The sequence below is a fragment of the Carassius auratus genome, chromosome 50 (assembly GCF_003368295.1).
Source record: "Carassius auratus strain Wakin chromosome 50, ASM336829v1, whole genome shotgun sequence".
NCBI classification, from domain to species: Eukaryota; Metazoa; Chordata; class Actinopteri; order Cypriniformes; family Cyprinidae; genus Carassius; species Carassius auratus.
This window is the reverse complement of record NC_039292.1, coordinates 5,146,953-5,164,566: the sequence shown is the minus strand read 5'-3', so window position 1 is coordinate 5,164,566 and position 17,614 is coordinate 5,146,953. Positions and strand designations below refer to the sequence as shown.

The 17,614-nt window shown below is 35.9% G+C and overlaps 2 protein-coding genes across 2 annotated transcripts; one reads left to right on the top strand and one right to left on the bottom strand.

The window, feature by feature from the left end:
* Positions 1–585: 585 nt before the first annotated feature.
* On the bottom strand, positions 586–8,216 carry e2f4 (E2F transcription factor 4). The gene is made up of 10 exons (XM_026238719.1): positions 7,719–8,216; positions 6,557–6,666; positions 5,716–5,877; positions 5,501–5,544; positions 5,297–5,361; positions 4,900–5,200; positions 3,783–3,935; positions 3,526–3,570; positions 2,771–2,815; positions 586–2,511 (listed from the first exon to the last, which is right to left on the bottom strand). Exons 1-10 carry the CDS (start codon positions 7,872–7,874, stop codon positions 2,396–2,398), a joined length of 1,197 nt encoding a protein of 398 aa, XP_026094504.1. The 5' UTR covers positions 7,875–8,216; the 3' UTR covers positions 586–2,395.
* A 555-nt stretch (positions 8,217–8,771) lies between these two features.
* On the top strand, positions 8,772–17,614 carry LOC113066727 (cytochrome P450 2F2-like). Its single transcript, XM_026238718.1, has 10 exons — positions 8,772–9,019; positions 9,186–9,348; positions 9,518–9,670; positions 9,778–9,938; positions 10,145–10,318; positions 10,911–11,049; positions 11,130–11,317; positions 11,391–11,532; positions 11,619–11,782; positions 17,266–17,614. Exons 1-10 carry the CDS (start codon positions 8,858–8,860, stop codon positions 17,293–17,295), a joined length of 1,476 nt encoding a protein of 491 aa, XP_026094503.1. The 5' UTR covers positions 8,772–8,857; the 3' UTR covers positions 17,296–17,614.

The window sequence follows — 17,614 nt, the reverse complement described above, 5'->3', positions numbered from 1 at the left end:
AATCACCAATACAAACTATTAAAAACAGTATCTTCAATAGTAAATTTAAATGGCACCTTAAGTAAATGTAAAACAAAACTTACGTTTTTGCAATATTTAAATCTACAATGAAGTATACAAATATATTTGTTGATGTATATAAATAATTATCCTGACCCAAACAAACAATGCTGCTATTATTATTCAATGCAATTTCTGTTGGTGTGACGGTTTACTGAAAGATAAAATAAATTGCTTTAACAGCTGTGATAACTGAAATTTTTTTGACTTCCTTATATAATAGCTAAACAATGCTATTTATACTTAATTGACTACATTTAAGTAAGCAACCAAAAACCCAAGGTTGGTGCCTTAAAGCAGAATGGTAATATTTCAGAACAATCTTGAGGCGTGCAAAAACTCACGATGTTAAGTTTTTAACCACTACACTACAACTGTAAGTAGAACTAGAACAGAAATGCCTGGATCTGCAGGTTATGACTCAAGCCCTTGAAGCAGTATGACAAAATCCTTAGGAATTAGGTGAAGGAGGAAAAAAAAACTAATGGAAGCATGCCTTGAAATCAAACAAAGATTAGCGCATCACAATTACAAAAACATTCTTTATTTCATGGGGATGACAATTCCAGTAAAGAACAACAATTCTGGTATTTTGCAATGACAGTGAAAATCTGAAAACTGCTTATTCCCTGCATACTGTAAAACTGACTCGGCCAACCCAATCAATGCCTAGGGCTGGAAGTTACCTGCGTGATAAACTGTTTTAAAGTGCAATGTGGAGATAAACTAGCCAGAAGAAACTGCAGACTAAACCAGAGAAGTTGGAGGTCTATCAAATACAAAAATAAATGGCAAATGCTTACTGTGTACAAGCATAAAAATATCATTTAGCAGACATGAACATTAAGAAAACAAGAAATGATTTTAATGGGGCCAACCATTAGTACCGACACAGTCAGGAGCCCACATTATGACATTCTGTTTGGACAGCGCTCAATACACAGCACACTGATACTCTATTTCTTGTCATATTGTGACTTCTCTTTAATCCCCCCCAAACCCACATCCTTCTTTAGACAGTTTGTCTCATATACAGACATAATGAAGAGGTCACTTATTTTCAAAATAATCTATACACATATATAAACGGGACAAGGGCAGATGTACTTTATGGACTGAAAACATAGGGAGGGACTAGGTTTAAAATACAAAAATAGTAACTGGCATCTAATTTTACATTTATACAGGACCTTACTTGTGACATTTCCACTGCAGTTATTACATTAAATGAGGTTAAAGGAGTAGTTCACACTGTAAGCTAACCATTTTATATGAAAACCAGGTAAAAAAGGGTAACACACTTTTTCTTTCACAAATCTTTCTTGTAATTTAGTGTTTATCTAGCAATTCTGATATTTTTCTCTGAATTCTCTTAACTTTATATCTCACAATTCTTTTAGTTTCAAACAGAATCAAGCAATTTTTTCCTACAGTTCTGATTTCTTCTTGCAATTTCAGTTTTCTCAATTAATGAGATAAAAAGTTGCAATTACCTTTATATTTTAATTCCATGGTGAAAACTAGCTTACATAATTTTGCGAGTGAGGCACATAGGATTTAAAAAAAGCACACTCAAAATAGACAAAATAGGAATGGTTCATCAATATCTTAAAGTATGTTTTTTTTCTGAGGATCAACGCTCTTATAAATAGATGTTGCTATGTAGCACCAAATCCACACAGGGCAGGCTATTCTGCAATGCAATCTTCTCCACTAAGTTATTAGTGTAACTTAATTACTTGAGAACAAACTTCTTCCTACAGCCAGAATACCCACAAAATGTACCATATGCATTAGAGGCATGCTTTCTTCAAAAGCATAATCACACAAGTAAAACACGGTTTCATTAACAATCTGTATAGGAGTTGTGTCCAGATCAGTAAATACACTGAATGAGAGGGATGAAAAGATGCTACTTTAAAAGAGGAAGACCATTAAGAAAGACACATCTAGCTGGTAATTTCATGGAACCATTAACAATTGCTGGTGAATTTAGTCTATTATGTGATTGAAATTCCATTGATGTCTATACAAAAGTAGTATAAAAACAATTAGAATGGGACTTATTAACAAAAATGGTTTGTATGGATGTCTAATGTCTTCATCAGACTGGATAACTTGAATTTAGAAGGAAAGTTCATTTTCAGTCAGCCGCTTTGGGGTTGAAGTAAATATACACATATAAAAAAGCTTTATATACACACAGATTCAGCTTATCATACATGTGGATCTGACACAGAGCCACGCTTTCTTTTTTTTCCCCTCCTTTCAAAAGGATAAATAAAAAAGAAGTTCTTTTAAGTACGCTACTCTCATTGTACGTTGTGTTCGGAGGTCAAAGGTTGGCAATGGGAACGTCAAAGAGGTCACAAAGGCCCTCCGTCTCATCCAGGTTATAGATGTAGTCATGATCACCCGGAGGAGGAGATAGACGGAGGAGCGGAGAGAAAACTATGAAAGAGAAAGAGAGAAGATGTTTGTGTAACAATAAGAACAATTTCTCGTTTGATTTTTCATCACACTCATTATGATATCATTGAGCATTTTTTTCTAAAATGGATCATATTTCAGTTGACAGTCCAATTTTAACTACTTTTATTGATTATATACACATGAACACTGGATTTCTTATATAAATAAACATCCAAACTCCCATTTGATTTTTAGTAATAGACTATAAACAGGTGGCCTGACTCATGATCGCCTTTACCTTCTGATGACATCAGCTCTTCAAGCAAATCTGTGCTCATCATTTCTGTATGGAGAAAGGAAATATGACACATATGAAAACAATTCTTATGTCTGCTACATAAATCGCAGATTCTCTGGTTCAGTTAAGCATATCAGTAATGTTCCGCACATACGCAGCAGTGCACTTCTCATGTCACAACCGCGCAGAAGAAATAATATGCCATGCACAGCAGAGACACAAAAATGAGTTGGGAAAGCCATTTTATTGAATTCTTGTAGATGTGAAATAATTGCAATGCTAGGGCAAACCACTATAGAGTTGATGTCGCTATATAAGCAGTGAACGTGTTTTACAGGTTTCACAGAAAGATCAGTCACTGTAGAAATCGAATACTAACTTTCATTGTTGTGGACAAAACAGCTCAACAAGAGAGCCAACAAAAACAATGACGTGAAATAAAATGTCATCATATTAACGTACAAACTCTACTACATGGGATGTCTTAGATAACTGTAAAAGAATTCACTTTATTATAAGCGTAATAAATCATTGATCTGAAAAAGGGAATTTATGGGCAATAACTGCTTAATTTTTTCAGATTATAATTAAATAAATTATGATTTTTAATATAATTTCTTAGTAACAGCACTGTTTAAATGTTTTCTCAGGTAACCTAAAATGTGTATCATTTAGTTACATCAAGAGTCAAATCAAACATAAATAGTTTCACACTTATCTAGCACGTATGTCTAGTATGTTATATGGGTCCTCACCTTTAGGGTCAAACATTTCTGAAAGTTCTTTGGGGAGATCCAGCACTGAGAAAAAGAGAAAACCGAGTCAGAGTTGCTTAAACAAGCCAATTGGCTGCAACTGACTCTCAATGTTAAAGCATTAAAGGAATTTTAATCAATCACTGTTATGCTACTGTCACAAGACAGACTCAACTCTCCACATTTCAGATGAGAATATTCTTTCAGTAAAGATTAATGACAGAATAATGCTCTTTTTCAAAAGCATGGGCACTTACGATCTGAAGGGTCTGTTTTGATTGGTTCAAAAAGGGCTGAGGAATCAGGAAGTGAAGAGCTGCTGTCCAGTGACGCAGAAGACTGCAGCTGCTGCGTGTCGGTTGAAGATGTGGGATTGGCTGTTGTATTTGAAGTGGAGGTGCTTGAAATATCTAATAACAAAAATATATAGCCTAGCATTAGAAATTATATATTTCATTATATATAACAGTTACATAATAACATTAAATGTTATGTAATTAATAAAAATGCATACAAATATATACACCACTGGTTCAAGATTTAGATTATGATTTTTTTTATATTCACCAAGGCTGCGTTTATTTTATTATGAATTAACAGAAATATTGTAAAATATAGAATATTTCAATTTTAAATTTTTTTTTTAAATGCAGAATTTTCAGCAGTCAGTCCTAAGTGTCACTTGATCCTTCAGAAATCATTCTAATATTCTGATTAATAATTACTTAATTATCACTAATGGTTCTTATTATCATCGGTGTTGGAAAGTGTTTCTTTTCAGGACTTTCTGATCAATAAAAAGTTCATAAGAACAGCATCTATTTGAAATTGAAATCTAATGTCACTTTAGAAACATTTGATCAATTGATCGATTTAAGGTGTGAATAAATTTAGTTTTTTTTACCTTTATTTCCACAAATAAATTTCCATAAAAACATTAAGCCGCATAACTTTTTTCAACACTGATCAATGTTTCTCTAGCAGCAAATCAGCATATATGAATGATGTTTGAAGAATCATGTGACACTGAAATAAATCTAATTTTTCAATTAGACAAAAACATTCAAACTAAAAAAAAATATTTTATCTGTAACATTTCACAGTATTATTGGTTTTAAGCTGTTTTTGATTAAATAAATGCAGCCTTGGAGAACAAGAGAAAAAATATCTTATTTCAATCATTTGAATATATAGGCCTAATTGCTAATTTATTTATATATATATATATATATATATATATATATATATATATATATATAAAAAACAAAAACAATATATAACCCTTTATTACATAACCAACTTTGCCAATGTGTAAATCATAGTACATTTAGCATTTTCAGACTTAATTTAATTAAAATATGGGCAGCATCCAACCTGTAGCTGCCCCAGCAGCAGAGGCAGTGGTTGTTTTGGGAGGGACGGTGGTGGCGGCTGCGGAGGGACTCTGGCAGGTGGAGGTGGAGGATGGCACACTGTTGGCTGCTGGTTTGGTGGGAACAGCAGCAGCAGAGGTAGTTGAAGCAGGGGTGGACAGGCTCTGAAGCATGTCGTCAGGCGGGGGCACAGGCAGCACCACAGGAGAAGAACTAGAAGGGTCCTTATTCACCAACAGGACCTCGATGGGGCCTGCAGAGCTCTTCAGATGAATCTGGTACTTCTTTTGTCCATTGACATGCTACAAAAATTATAATAGTAAACAAGTGTACTTATTTTTATATAAATATATAAACTCTCCACAATACTTTTTAATAGAAATACAAGCAGGACTTACAGATTCAGGCACAGGAACCTCCAACTGTGTTCCTGAAGGAGCTCTTATTGCTAGAAGAGTGTCACCTAGTGGCAGAGAAACATATGTAGAGTTAACGTTAATAAGGAATCACAAATACAAGTAGGCATTTGCAGCTTTGACTGGCAATACTTCTTATTGCATTAACACTGGTGTTGTGTTGGGTGTCTGATGGGAAAAACCAACCTTTGAAGCAATTGCAGAGGTCTTGATGTGTTACATACGCCAGAGTGTGTCAAGTTAAGGAAAGTGACAGTGAAAGTGATGTGACATACAGCCAAGTATGGTGACCCATACTCAGAATTTGAGGATCCATTTAAAGTGTCACAGGAGCATCTAGAGCTAAAACAACCTAGACTTTGTGGTTACAGCACAACCTAAAGATGTAGCTAGAAGGATATGGGCTATTTAGCGAGTCGTCTGTCACATTTTTGATGCTCTGCTGAACCCAAACTCTCTGCTGGTCCAGTTCATGTTCCCTCCTGTCAAGATCCTCTAATTCCAACTTGAGATCGATGAGCTTGTCTGCAATTTCACGCGTGTTGCAACCCGGACCAACACCCCTACAGAAAAACAAAAATTGTTGTAAAAGACATGTAGATCAAGTGAATTAGTTAACCTTCAAACAAATATCTCTTTAAGAATATAAACAGCTATAGCTTAATTAGCTATAGACATTCATTTTAAACAGATGTTTCAGAAGAGCAATTTTTCATGTTTGGATTGGGTTATTTCTTAAACCTTGTTCATTGTCACTTACCGCATATTACTTGAAATTGTAATACATCAATACAGTTGTATATTACACTACTGTTCAAAGTTTGGTGTCTGTAAGATTTTAAAGAAAGTGCTCACTGCTCATCGAGGCTGTATTTATTTGATCAAAAATGCAGTAAAAAATAATTTATAATTGGCAATTTATTCCCGAGATGCAAAGCTGAATTTTCAGCATCACTACTTCAGTTTTCAGTGTCACATGATCCTTCAGAAATCATTGTAATATACTGATCTGCTGCATTTCTTATAATCAGCATTGAAAACAATCGAGCTTCTTTATGTTTTTTGTAGAAACTGATACCTTGCTTCAGTATTCTCACTGAATAGATAATAAAAAAAAATTTTATTATAAAATCTGTAATGTGTGATGTAAAACACTTTAATAACGCAGTGAGCAACTATAGAAGAATAAGGAGTATGTTTCAACACTGAAGTCATCAGAAAGCATCTGCACGTCTGTCTTACTTCCACTGGATGCTGTTTTTGGATTTCTTCTCGATGAGTCCAATGCCTTCCAAAACATTGGTGATGTCATAGATGCGCCGTTTCTGCCTTACAGCCAAAGTATCTGCAGCCTAAATCATATTCAAACAAACAGAGCAAATCAGATTATTGATTCTTCTCATCAACCGTAAATGGACTGACTACACAACACACATAAGTGTTTTGCACAGAGTAGATGTTTCACATTTGAAGCCATTAAAAAAAACTTACTTTTTATGACTTATTAAAAGAATTGGGCACAGAGACAGACAGTGTTGGTCACCATTCACTTGCACTGAAGCTTTTTTTTCCAAGAAATGAAAGTGAATGGTGACTGAGGCTGTCATTCAGCCTTGCATCTTTTGTGATCCCACTTAAAAAATCAAGTCATATTTACTTGAAACGAAATGAGGGTTTGTAAATCGATAGCATTTTATTTTTTTCCGTGAACTATCCTTTCAAGATTTACTGACTTAAAAAAAAGAAGACAAAAACAGCCCAGAAAAGTTGACAGGCAAGCAACTTGATGCAATCAGGTTCCTGCAGCAGCTGCGCATTTCTAAACGAATTCTTCGAATACACAATCTGAGATCGCTCAAAATCACCAAAGTATACTTTTAACACACTTAAGACGTGAAATATTATGTTTAAACCCCGAGAATGCAAAGAAACGCCTCCCCTGGTCGCCCAGGCCTAAACTTTCCCAAACTCTAGAGCACGTGTTTGTTTTGAAGGCTTTTGTTTGAGTTCTCAGCCCGGATGGAATCTGCTTCTCAACCGCGGGAAAACCCCTCCGGCATTCAACAACAAACACCCGAGCTGATTTGCTTTGCCGACAGGAGTGACATAACAACTGCAACCTGTTAGCTAGCTCTCCTGTTTTAGCTGAGGAACTACGTTAGGTTCATTTGAGTCGAGCTGTCGGGGGAGTTGAGAGAGGGGGCTGTGCGTGCACGTGACCTCCTCTTCCCTTACCAAAGCAACTTTTTAAGTAACTTTCCCGTGCTGTTATAAGACCTAAAGTGTATCGGTTTGCATGCAAATATAAAAACTGGCGCTGCGCATCTCGTGCGATACTGAAAGCATATAGCTGCTGCTGATGATGATGGTGGTGATGATGAAGATGAGATCGTGTCATGCTTACAGCTTTGAGATCCAGCACTCCGTCCTTCGCTTCCTGCAGAAGAGTCACAAATTTAGTCGTGAGCAGTCCGAGACTTTTCTCGTGGCGACTGGGGGTCTGCGGCTGCTGCGACTCTCCCATTGCTCCCAGTTCGTTTCTTCCGGTCTCTAAATCCATCAAGTTGCCTTTAAAGTTTGATAAGATTCCCACAGTTCTCTTTCCGGTTGGTTTACGTCTGTATATTAAACGCTTTCTGCTGTTATATCGCTGACAGCACCGCTTCTGCCGCCCAAACGCTCGCTTCCCGTCAACGGCCGGTGTTTACTGAAGCATGTACGACAGAGTTCGCCTCGAATTGAGAGAGTAGAGACCCCCGTTCAGGGACCGGTCCAGTTCAGGACACAGGTTACCCGAACCCAGTTGGCCTAACAGAACAGCAGACGCTCTCGAACACCAGTACTAAGCTGCTTGAATGACTGAAGCCGTTGAGTCGCGGTGCATCATGGGATGACCTGATAAAAAAAATAGAAGGCTCCTGCACTCTGTTAAACGGCCTGTAGGGGGCGATATGAACGGCACGTTGAACTAAGGCAGCCATGTGGGGGCCACAGATAACGTTTTTTTCTTTGTCATAATAAATTGAAAAATGCATTTTTTTTTATTTGCAACTTTTGATGTGATTGAATTTATTAACCCTTTAAAGCAGTAAGGCACCCGTGGTTTTGCTTGATTTCTTCGTTTTTTTTTTCTACTTCTTTCCGTCATAATTTTTTTTATATATTTTAGGCATTGGTTAATTTATTTATTTTTTTACTTTCTGACTTGACTGGCAGATAGATAGATAGATAGATAGATAGATAGATAGATAGATAGATAGATAGATAGATAGATAGATAGATAGATAGATAGATAGATAGATAGATACAAAGATAGATATATCGACATAGAAACATGATATATATATATATATATAAACTCTATCATTGATACATTGTGCTGGAAAAGAGTTAAGCTCTGTCATCATTATAAACATATTCATTCCGAGCCTTCAGGCAAGGTGCACCGTGGGAATGTTCAGTGTTTGAAGTGGGAGGGCTTGTGTGTTGCTATCTGATTTTATACGGGAAAGGAGAGCAGTTAACAGCTGGACATCAGTCAGCATGCTGGGCTTTCTGATACTGATGTGGATATGCATCTTCCTCCTGTTCCTCTTCATCCAAATCCCGAGGCCTAAGAACTTTCCTCCTGGACCTCGTCCTCTGCCATTATTTGGGAATCTGCTGGAGCTCAACATCAACAATCCTTTGAAAGACTTTGAGAGGGTACAGTATAACATTCTTTGAACACTTCATCGATCACTGATTTGAATCCTGAAGAAATACATTAAGAATATCCAGGCAACATTCCAAAAATGCTTATTGCATTGTAAAATATATGGAAGCGTATTGAACTGCAAGCAGTCTAATGTCTTAATGCTAAACCTTTCAGCTCGCAGATCACTATGGGAAAGTTTACAGCTTGTATCTGGGATCAAAACCTTGGGTGGTTCTTAATGGTTTTGCGGTTTTGAAGGAAGCTCTTGTTACTAAGGCTGTGGACTTTGCAGGACGCCCGCAGGATCTCATGGTCAACCAACTTACAAAAGGAAGCGGTAAATCTACTTGCAATTTAACCTTCACACTTATACAGACTATGGTTAATCAGTAGCCTATCCTTTTTGAGGTTGTTCACATTATAGTCCAAAGAGCAATTTTCTACTTTATCTGATATTACACTTAGTATCATTGAGGCCAATAAATGATATTTACATATTATTGCAGGTGTAATTTTGTCCGACTATGGCCCCAGTTGGAAAGAACACAGACGCTTTGCTCTGATGACCCTGAGGAACTTTGGCCTGGGGAAGCAGTCAATGGAGGAGAGAATTCTGGGAGAGGTTTCTCACGTTATTGCCAAATTGGAAAAAAGAGTTGGTAATAATGTGCTAATTTTTGTTACATAGCTATATATTGAAGGTACAGTTCACTCAATGTAAAAATATGACTTAACAATCAGATCAATGTATATTGTGTCTGTGCAGGAAGCTCCTTTGACCCTAAGACTATGTTCCACAATGCTGCATCAAATATCATCTGCATTGTTCTGTTTGGATCCCGCTATGATTATGACGATGAATTCCTCAAGCTTTTCATTCACCTCTATACAGAGAATGCAAAGATTGCCAATGGACCATGGGCCATGGTATAATCATTTTTAAATGATTATATTCATAGCTTTTAAAATACATATTCAGAGAAGTGCAAAAGTCTAAAACATATTTTATTATTATTTACTTGTTATTGTTCCAATAAAAGTTTCAGGAGTATATTGTATGGCACTTAAAAATATTTAAAATTAACAGCATTATCACTAGTGATATTTTGGAAATTTTGTCTGTTTTATTGCAGATATACGATACATTTCCTATGCTGAGAAGTCTGCCTCTGCCTTTTAAAAAGGCCTTCAGAAATGCCAGCAAGGCCAGAGAAATGTCTGCAAAACTGGTCAACGAGCACAAAAAGACAAGAGTCCCAGGGGAACCCAGAGACTTCATTGACTGTTATTTGGATGAGCTTGATAAGGTGCATTTGGACATCTGTGATGGTATTTTTTAGGAATTCAGACATGTTGTTACCGTATCTGTTATCCTCAATATTATAGCTTTTTTTATTTATTTGTATTGGTTAATTATTGGTTATTAAATTGTGCACTTCTTCTAGTTTTACATTTATATGACTTTTGTCATCATCTAATGCCCACTTAAAGTTAATATTCAAAACACTAATTAAATAAGGTTAAAATAACTACATTTTTGTTCAAATGAATCTTTAGCAAATGTTAAAATAAATATAAATTGTCCATACTATACATTATAAATCTTTCCAAACAAATTACTTGTGGCATTTAAAATGAGTATATATTATTTATTATTTATTTTATTGTTTGTCATTTAAAACTATAGAATTTCAATGTCCATCTATATCTATATTTATACAATATTCCATTTATTTAAACAAGAGTATACATTTTCTAATATTTAATGGCCATAATATAAAAATATTTACTGGTTCATTAGTAGCCCTTTTTAATTTCAATGCATCTCTAGGACTTTTTTAACTGATTTCGAATGTGGTACTTCTTCTCTCTAATCATTGGTTATTTTAACTTCATCAGAGAGGGGACGATGGTTCCTCATTTTCAGAAGCTCAGCTTATCCTGTACGTTCTGGATTTGCACTTTGCTGGGACTGATACCACATCCAACACCCTTCTCACTGCATTTCTGTATCTCATGACCCACCCAGAGATTCAAGGTTTGTGTTTCAGGTTTTTCAGAAAATTCTATTAAATTGATCAATGCTTTTACCTTAAACACAACATTTTATTTCACTAGAGAAATGTCAAACAGAGATCGATGAGGTTCTGGAAGGTAAAGATCATGCATCGTATGAAGACAGACACGATATGCCGTACACACTGGCTGTGATTCATGAAGTTCAGCGTGTTGCTAACACTGTACCACTAAGTGTGTTTCACTGCACCACCAAAGACACGGAGCTGATGGGCTACAACATCCCCAAGGTGAGGACACTTCCATATAAAGACACTTTTACCCTTTTTGAAAATATAATATTCTCTCTATTTGTTTCTGTAGGGAACTTTTGTTATTCCTAACCTCACTTCTGTACTAAAAGAAGAAGGCCAGTGGAAGTTTCCTCATGAATTTAACCCAGACAACTTCCTGAATGAGCAGGGCCAGTTTGACAAGCCTGAAGCCTTTATGCCTTTTTCTGCAGGTATCTGTTCAGAATCGGATTTATATGTAGGTTTAGCTTGCTTGAGGGCATTTTGTAAATTATATATCCACATGTGTCTCGTACAGGTCCTCGTGTGTGTCTCGGTGAGGGTCTTGCACGTATGGAGCTCTTCCTGATCATGGTGACTCTTCTGCGCCGTTTCCAGTTTGTGTGGCCCGATGATGCAGGGGAACCGGATTACACCCCAGTATTTGGGGTCACCCTCACCCCCAAACCCTACAGAATGCACATCAGATGCAGAGAGACAGTCAGATTATGATGGTTATGACGGATTTATGTTGCAATGATGTTATGATGTATTTTAATAACAGTATGTATTATTACAGGTTATAAAAATGCCATAAAAACAATCAAAAGTCAGTTCTTTATTAAAGACTTGTTACAAAATTATTTTCTTCCTGTTTTTTGTCTGAATGTATGCCAGTGAAATAAAAAAAATATAAATAGATATTGAAAAGGCTTCAAATATTACAACCACCTGAACGTTTAAAAATTGAGCGTAATGTCGATTATGCACACAAGCGCTGCATTTATTAGATGAAAATACAGTAAGAGTGGTAATATTGTGAAATATTTGTACAATTTAAAATACCTTCTTAACATTTCACTATATTTTGAAATGTAATTTATTCCTGTGATGGCAAAGTTTCATCTTTTGTCTTCAGTGTCACATGATCCTTCAGAAATCATTCTAATATGCTGATTTGCCGCTCAAGACACATTTCTTATTATTAATGTTGACGTTTTGTGGAAACCATGATACATGTAAATAACAAGAATCTTACTGTCTCCCAACTTTTCAATACTGTACCTTCATTAAACATTCCACTAGATAGCACTAATTACAAAACACTGAGAAAAAAAATGCTAAAACAAAAAGTATAAAGTGAAAATAAACATTTTGTTAAATTCCTAACTACATAACCTTGTAGTCTGTTTGCCTGGGTTCATTTTATCTTTCTTGGAACATGGCCATAATATTTGTTCAGATGGACTAAGAGACAGTGATTTGAGTTCATACGCTTCTTTTGCTTGAGGGACAACAGCTGGACATCTAGTCAGCATGATGGGCTCTTTGATTCTTGTGTGGACACTTTGATTCTTGTGTGGACATGCATCTTCTTCGTCTTCCTCCTCATCCGGATCCAGAGGCCAAGAAATTTTCCTCCCGGACCTCCTCCTCTCCCTTTATTTGGGAATCTGCTTCATGTGAATATGGCCAATCCTTTGAAGGATTTTGAAAGAGTATGGCTTTCTTTTGGTCATCTAAAGCATTAACATTTCAATTGATCTAGTTTGTAAAGTAATTTCCCAATATTTTAAGTTTGCAGAACGATATGGGAAAATCTTCAGCCTGTACACTGGATCAAGACCAGTCGTTTTTCTAAATAGTTTTGAGGTTATTAAGGAAGCTTTGGTTACGAAGGCTCAAGACTTTTCAGGACGCCCTCAAGACTTCATGATCAATAATCTCTCAGAAAATAAAGGTAACTCATATTACAAACGGTCCTCTCAGCGAAGTCATAAAATCACAGTCTAGAGAGTGAAATATTGCTTTTATACAACAGTTCAATTACATCAACAGACTTACAATTAGACACAATATTGTATTATACTTTAAAATGATTTCTGCAAATCCAGTGGTCAAATGCTGTATGACCTCTCAATTTTCTCTGTAATTATAGCCACCTGACTAGGGATTGTTCTTTGAGACTTGAGAGATGTATATGATTGGTAGGCCATTTTAAAAGGTAATTTAAAGGATGAAAAATTAGGCAGAGTCAATAAATTATGAATACATTGTTTATAATGTGTGAGTAATATGTAATCATGTAATCAGTAAAAAATAACTAATGTAGCCTAATATAATTTAATTACATTCTAATTAATAAGAATCTTATTACTTTTGCCTACTGTTTTTTTAATACTATGAATGTGAACATATTACTCGCCTCACATAGGCTGCATCGGAAATCACATACTCTCTTAATTAGGTCATTTTTACTTGCGCTGTTTCGTCATACTTTTGGTGTGTTTGGCTTCCCATACATGGGGGAACACGTGAGAGTCGAAAGCACATTCACTATCTGACAGCAGATGGCGCTAAACTGCAGAAAATGCAGCCTTTGCCCTGGAAATCTCAGAAATATAGCAGCTGCACTACTTTCTAAAGCATATTTAAATAATGTTTAATGTTAGTGTTCATCACAGCGCCAAATAGTTAAATATTTAGGCATAATAGGCTATTTATTTTCATTCTTTTTTTTAAACCTGGGCTACAACATGACAGATATTTCTTAAGGGTTTTGATAATTTATTGTTCATTCACACTTTACATTTAGGGCTTCATTAATTAACATTAGTTAACTCAATAGTTAACATAAATTGCCAATGAAAAATTATTCTGAACTTTCATAAATCCTAGGTATTCCAATATTTAATAACGCTTTGTTAAAATCAAAACTTGCAACTTGTATTTAATGAGCTAACATGAACTAAGACTTGTATTGTTTTAACAAAGATTAATAACTCTGCTAGCAAATGTAGTTATTGCTCATTGTGAATGGTAATGGTTTAACTAATGAGGTCTTATTGTAAAGTGATGCCTATTGGTGTTTTTAGCACTTTAATCTATGTTAAATGTTTAACTTAGTTATTAAACTTAAGTTGTTAAACCTGTTATACTGGATTATTATAACTTTTTTCTTTTACTAAATTTCAATACCGTGATTAGCAATTAATTGCAACATGAAAATTTTATCCTGGCATATCCCTAATTCAGATATTATTATTATTTTTTTCCGCATACTGTTTTTCTCCTACTATCTAGAAGCGAAGTATACAATTCCAGATGCAGCCCTACTGTTTTTAGCAAACTATAGTAGGGAAGTATTAGATTTCGGATGCAGCGAGTGGTCCACTAGGTATTGTGCATGATCCTGGGGGTCCCTAATCAAACACACCTGATTAAACTCTTTAGCTCATTAGTAGAGACCTAAAATGGTTGTTTCACATCCAAAATGTGTACTGTTTGGGGACCTACGACCAAGTTTGGGAACTGCTGCATTTGATGATGCATTTACAAAAATGAGGTTGACTGGGCCTTAACGATGTAAAATACCTTTAACGAGTCACTGAAAATCCCACCTATACACAGACTAACAGTCTATCTCAATTGTGCAATCAAAAAACAAGCAGAGTAATAAAAGAGTAAAAACCAATTATCAATATTCTTGGAATGCTGCTTCTCAACCAATCAAATTTGAGGATGGTACTGTTGTAGTATTTAACTGAGTAAGAAATATGGCTCATATCAGGTACTTGTTATAGGTGTTATGCTGCTGATTATAAGCTTTTGGAACATGTAACAAAACAGAATCCCCACAACTAACATCTTAACTTAACTATAGGCATTGTATTGGCCGATTATGGCCCCCGTTGGAAGGATCATCGACGCTTTGCTCTGATGACCCTGAGGAACTTTGGCCTGGGGAAGAAGTCTATGGAAGAGAGAATTCTGGAAGAAATCTCACGTTTAGTTGCTGACTTGGACAAAAATGCTGGTATTTAAATGTAAAAACTATTTCTGTTGGTTTAAATCTCAACTGGCAAGGAAGGTCATAATGTTTTTAACGGATATACTGTACATTTGTACAGGAGGAACAGTGAATCCTCAGAATATGTTTCACAATGTTGCATCAAACATTATCAGCTTGGTTCTGTACGGATCCCGTTTTGATTACAATGACAAATTCCTTCAGCAGTACATCCGGTTAATTACAGAGATTTCAAAGATCATCAATGGACCATGGAATATGGTGAGAATTTAGATCAAAACTCCTTTTCTCTCCTTTTTTTTTAATAGCCAGTGATTAAAGTGTGATTTAGCTAATCAGAGGAATACAGTAGGTTAATAGGGGAGGGACATTCTCATTCGAGAGAGCTTCTAATTGGACAAAAATCTGTGTAGTGCAAGATGAGTCTTCAATATGTCTGTAAAATTTAAACCCACATCTGCAAAGTGTTTTTTGACAATATTTAGAGGTATCTCAAAGCTACTAAAAAAAAAATCAACTTAAAAAAAATAATAGTAACCATGAGTGATTTAATAGAAAGCCTTATTAAATTTAATTCGAACTAAATTATTTTTATTATATTTCGCTTTTGCTGAATGTCACTACATTCCAATCTGTGAAAAAAACCTTGCATTTTAATGTAACTGTTTGTGGAAATGTCAAACATGTATTTTCTCAACAGATATATGACACACTTCCTTTACTGAGAATCTTGCCCCTGCCATTTAAAAAGGCATTTGATCATGCAAAGAAGTTAAAAAACATGAATTTGAGTCTGATCAACGAACACCAGAGCACAAGAGTCCCAGGAGAGCCGAGAGACTTCATCGACTGCTATCTGGATGAGCTTGATAAGGTGCGCGCTCCTTCCAAAACACAGTGGGGTCCAAATGTTTCAAACCACATTGGAAATCTGAGGTTCGAAATCTGATACAAGCCTAAAAATACATTTCATGCAAATCGTTATACTGATTATATAAAAAACATTGTGATTCATTTGAAAATTAGAAGCATTTGCATTGGACTCTTTGTATTCTTGAACAGCTTCACCACCATTTGAATCTTGAATGATATCTCACATTCCCCAGAGAAAAAACGATGGTTCCTTTTCTGAAGAACAGCTCATCATGTACATTTTGGATTTGCACTTTGCTGGGACTGATACCACATCCAACACTCTGCTCACTGCTTTTCTTTACCCCATGACCCACCCAGAGATTCAAGGTTTGTTTAAAACGCACACATTGATTTTGGTTTAATTTAAACCGGGTTTAGGTTAAATTAGAGGCAGCGGAGCAGGAAGAATCAGATTACTCATAGAAAATTAAATGCAAAAAATCTTGTATATTACATTTTTTTATTAGCTACTGTAAGCTAGCTCCTTTAAACTTAAACAAGCATGGCCTTGTTTTCTCACCAGCAAAATGTCAAACAGAGATCGATGAGGTTCTGGAAGGTAAAGATCATGCAACATATGAAGAAAGAGACGATATGCCGTACACACTGGCTGTGACTCATGAGGTTAAGCGTGTCGCTAACACTGCACCGCTAGGAGTGTTTCACTGCACCACCAAAGACACGGAGCTGAAGGGCTACAACATCCCCAAGGTGAGGACACCTGCATAGAAACCAGAGTTTTTAATACTTCAGAACAAATTTGAACTGTTTCTGCTTGGTCAGGGAACTGTAATCATTACCAACCTCACTTCTGTACTAAAAGAAGAAGGCCAGTGGAAGTTTCCTCATGAATTTAACCCAGACAACTTCCTAAATGAGCAGGGCCAGTTTGAGAAGCCTGAGGCCTTCATACCCTTCTCTACAGGTAACTATTTAAAAATATATGACATATGTGACCCATACAATGTCTTTTTGGCTATTGTTAAAAATATACCCCAGAGACTTAGGACTGGTTTTGTGGTCCAGGGTCATATTTTTTTATCAATGAGCATCATTCTACTGTATGTGTTTTACAGGTCCTCGTGTGTGTCTTGGTGAGGGTCTTGCACGCATGGAGCTCTTCCTGATCATGGTGACTCTTCTGCGCCGTTTCCAGTTTGTGTGGCCCGAGGATGTAGGGGAACCGGATTACACCCCAGTATATGGGGTCACCCTCACCCCCAAACCCTACAGAATGCACATCAGACGCAGAGAGACAGTTAAACAGTAAATCATAATGCCAAATACTTTTCCTCCCTACTCTATACAGAAAATAATTTGAGAAACAGATTAAATTTGACTAATAATAATTATGTAAAATTCTGTCAATTTTCTTTTAATTCAAACCTGCCTTGAGTTTCACGGTGGTTGAAGTGATGATGTATGATGTAAATCTGCCTTGTTTTTAATATCTGAATTTCTGGAGAACTAGATTACCCATAATCCCAAAAGTGAGCTCTGTCAATCGAAAGCTTATTTTATTTTTAGAAATTTGTTTATTTTTTATGCATTTTGCTTCAGAAGAAAGTTTGTCGACGACGAGAGAACTT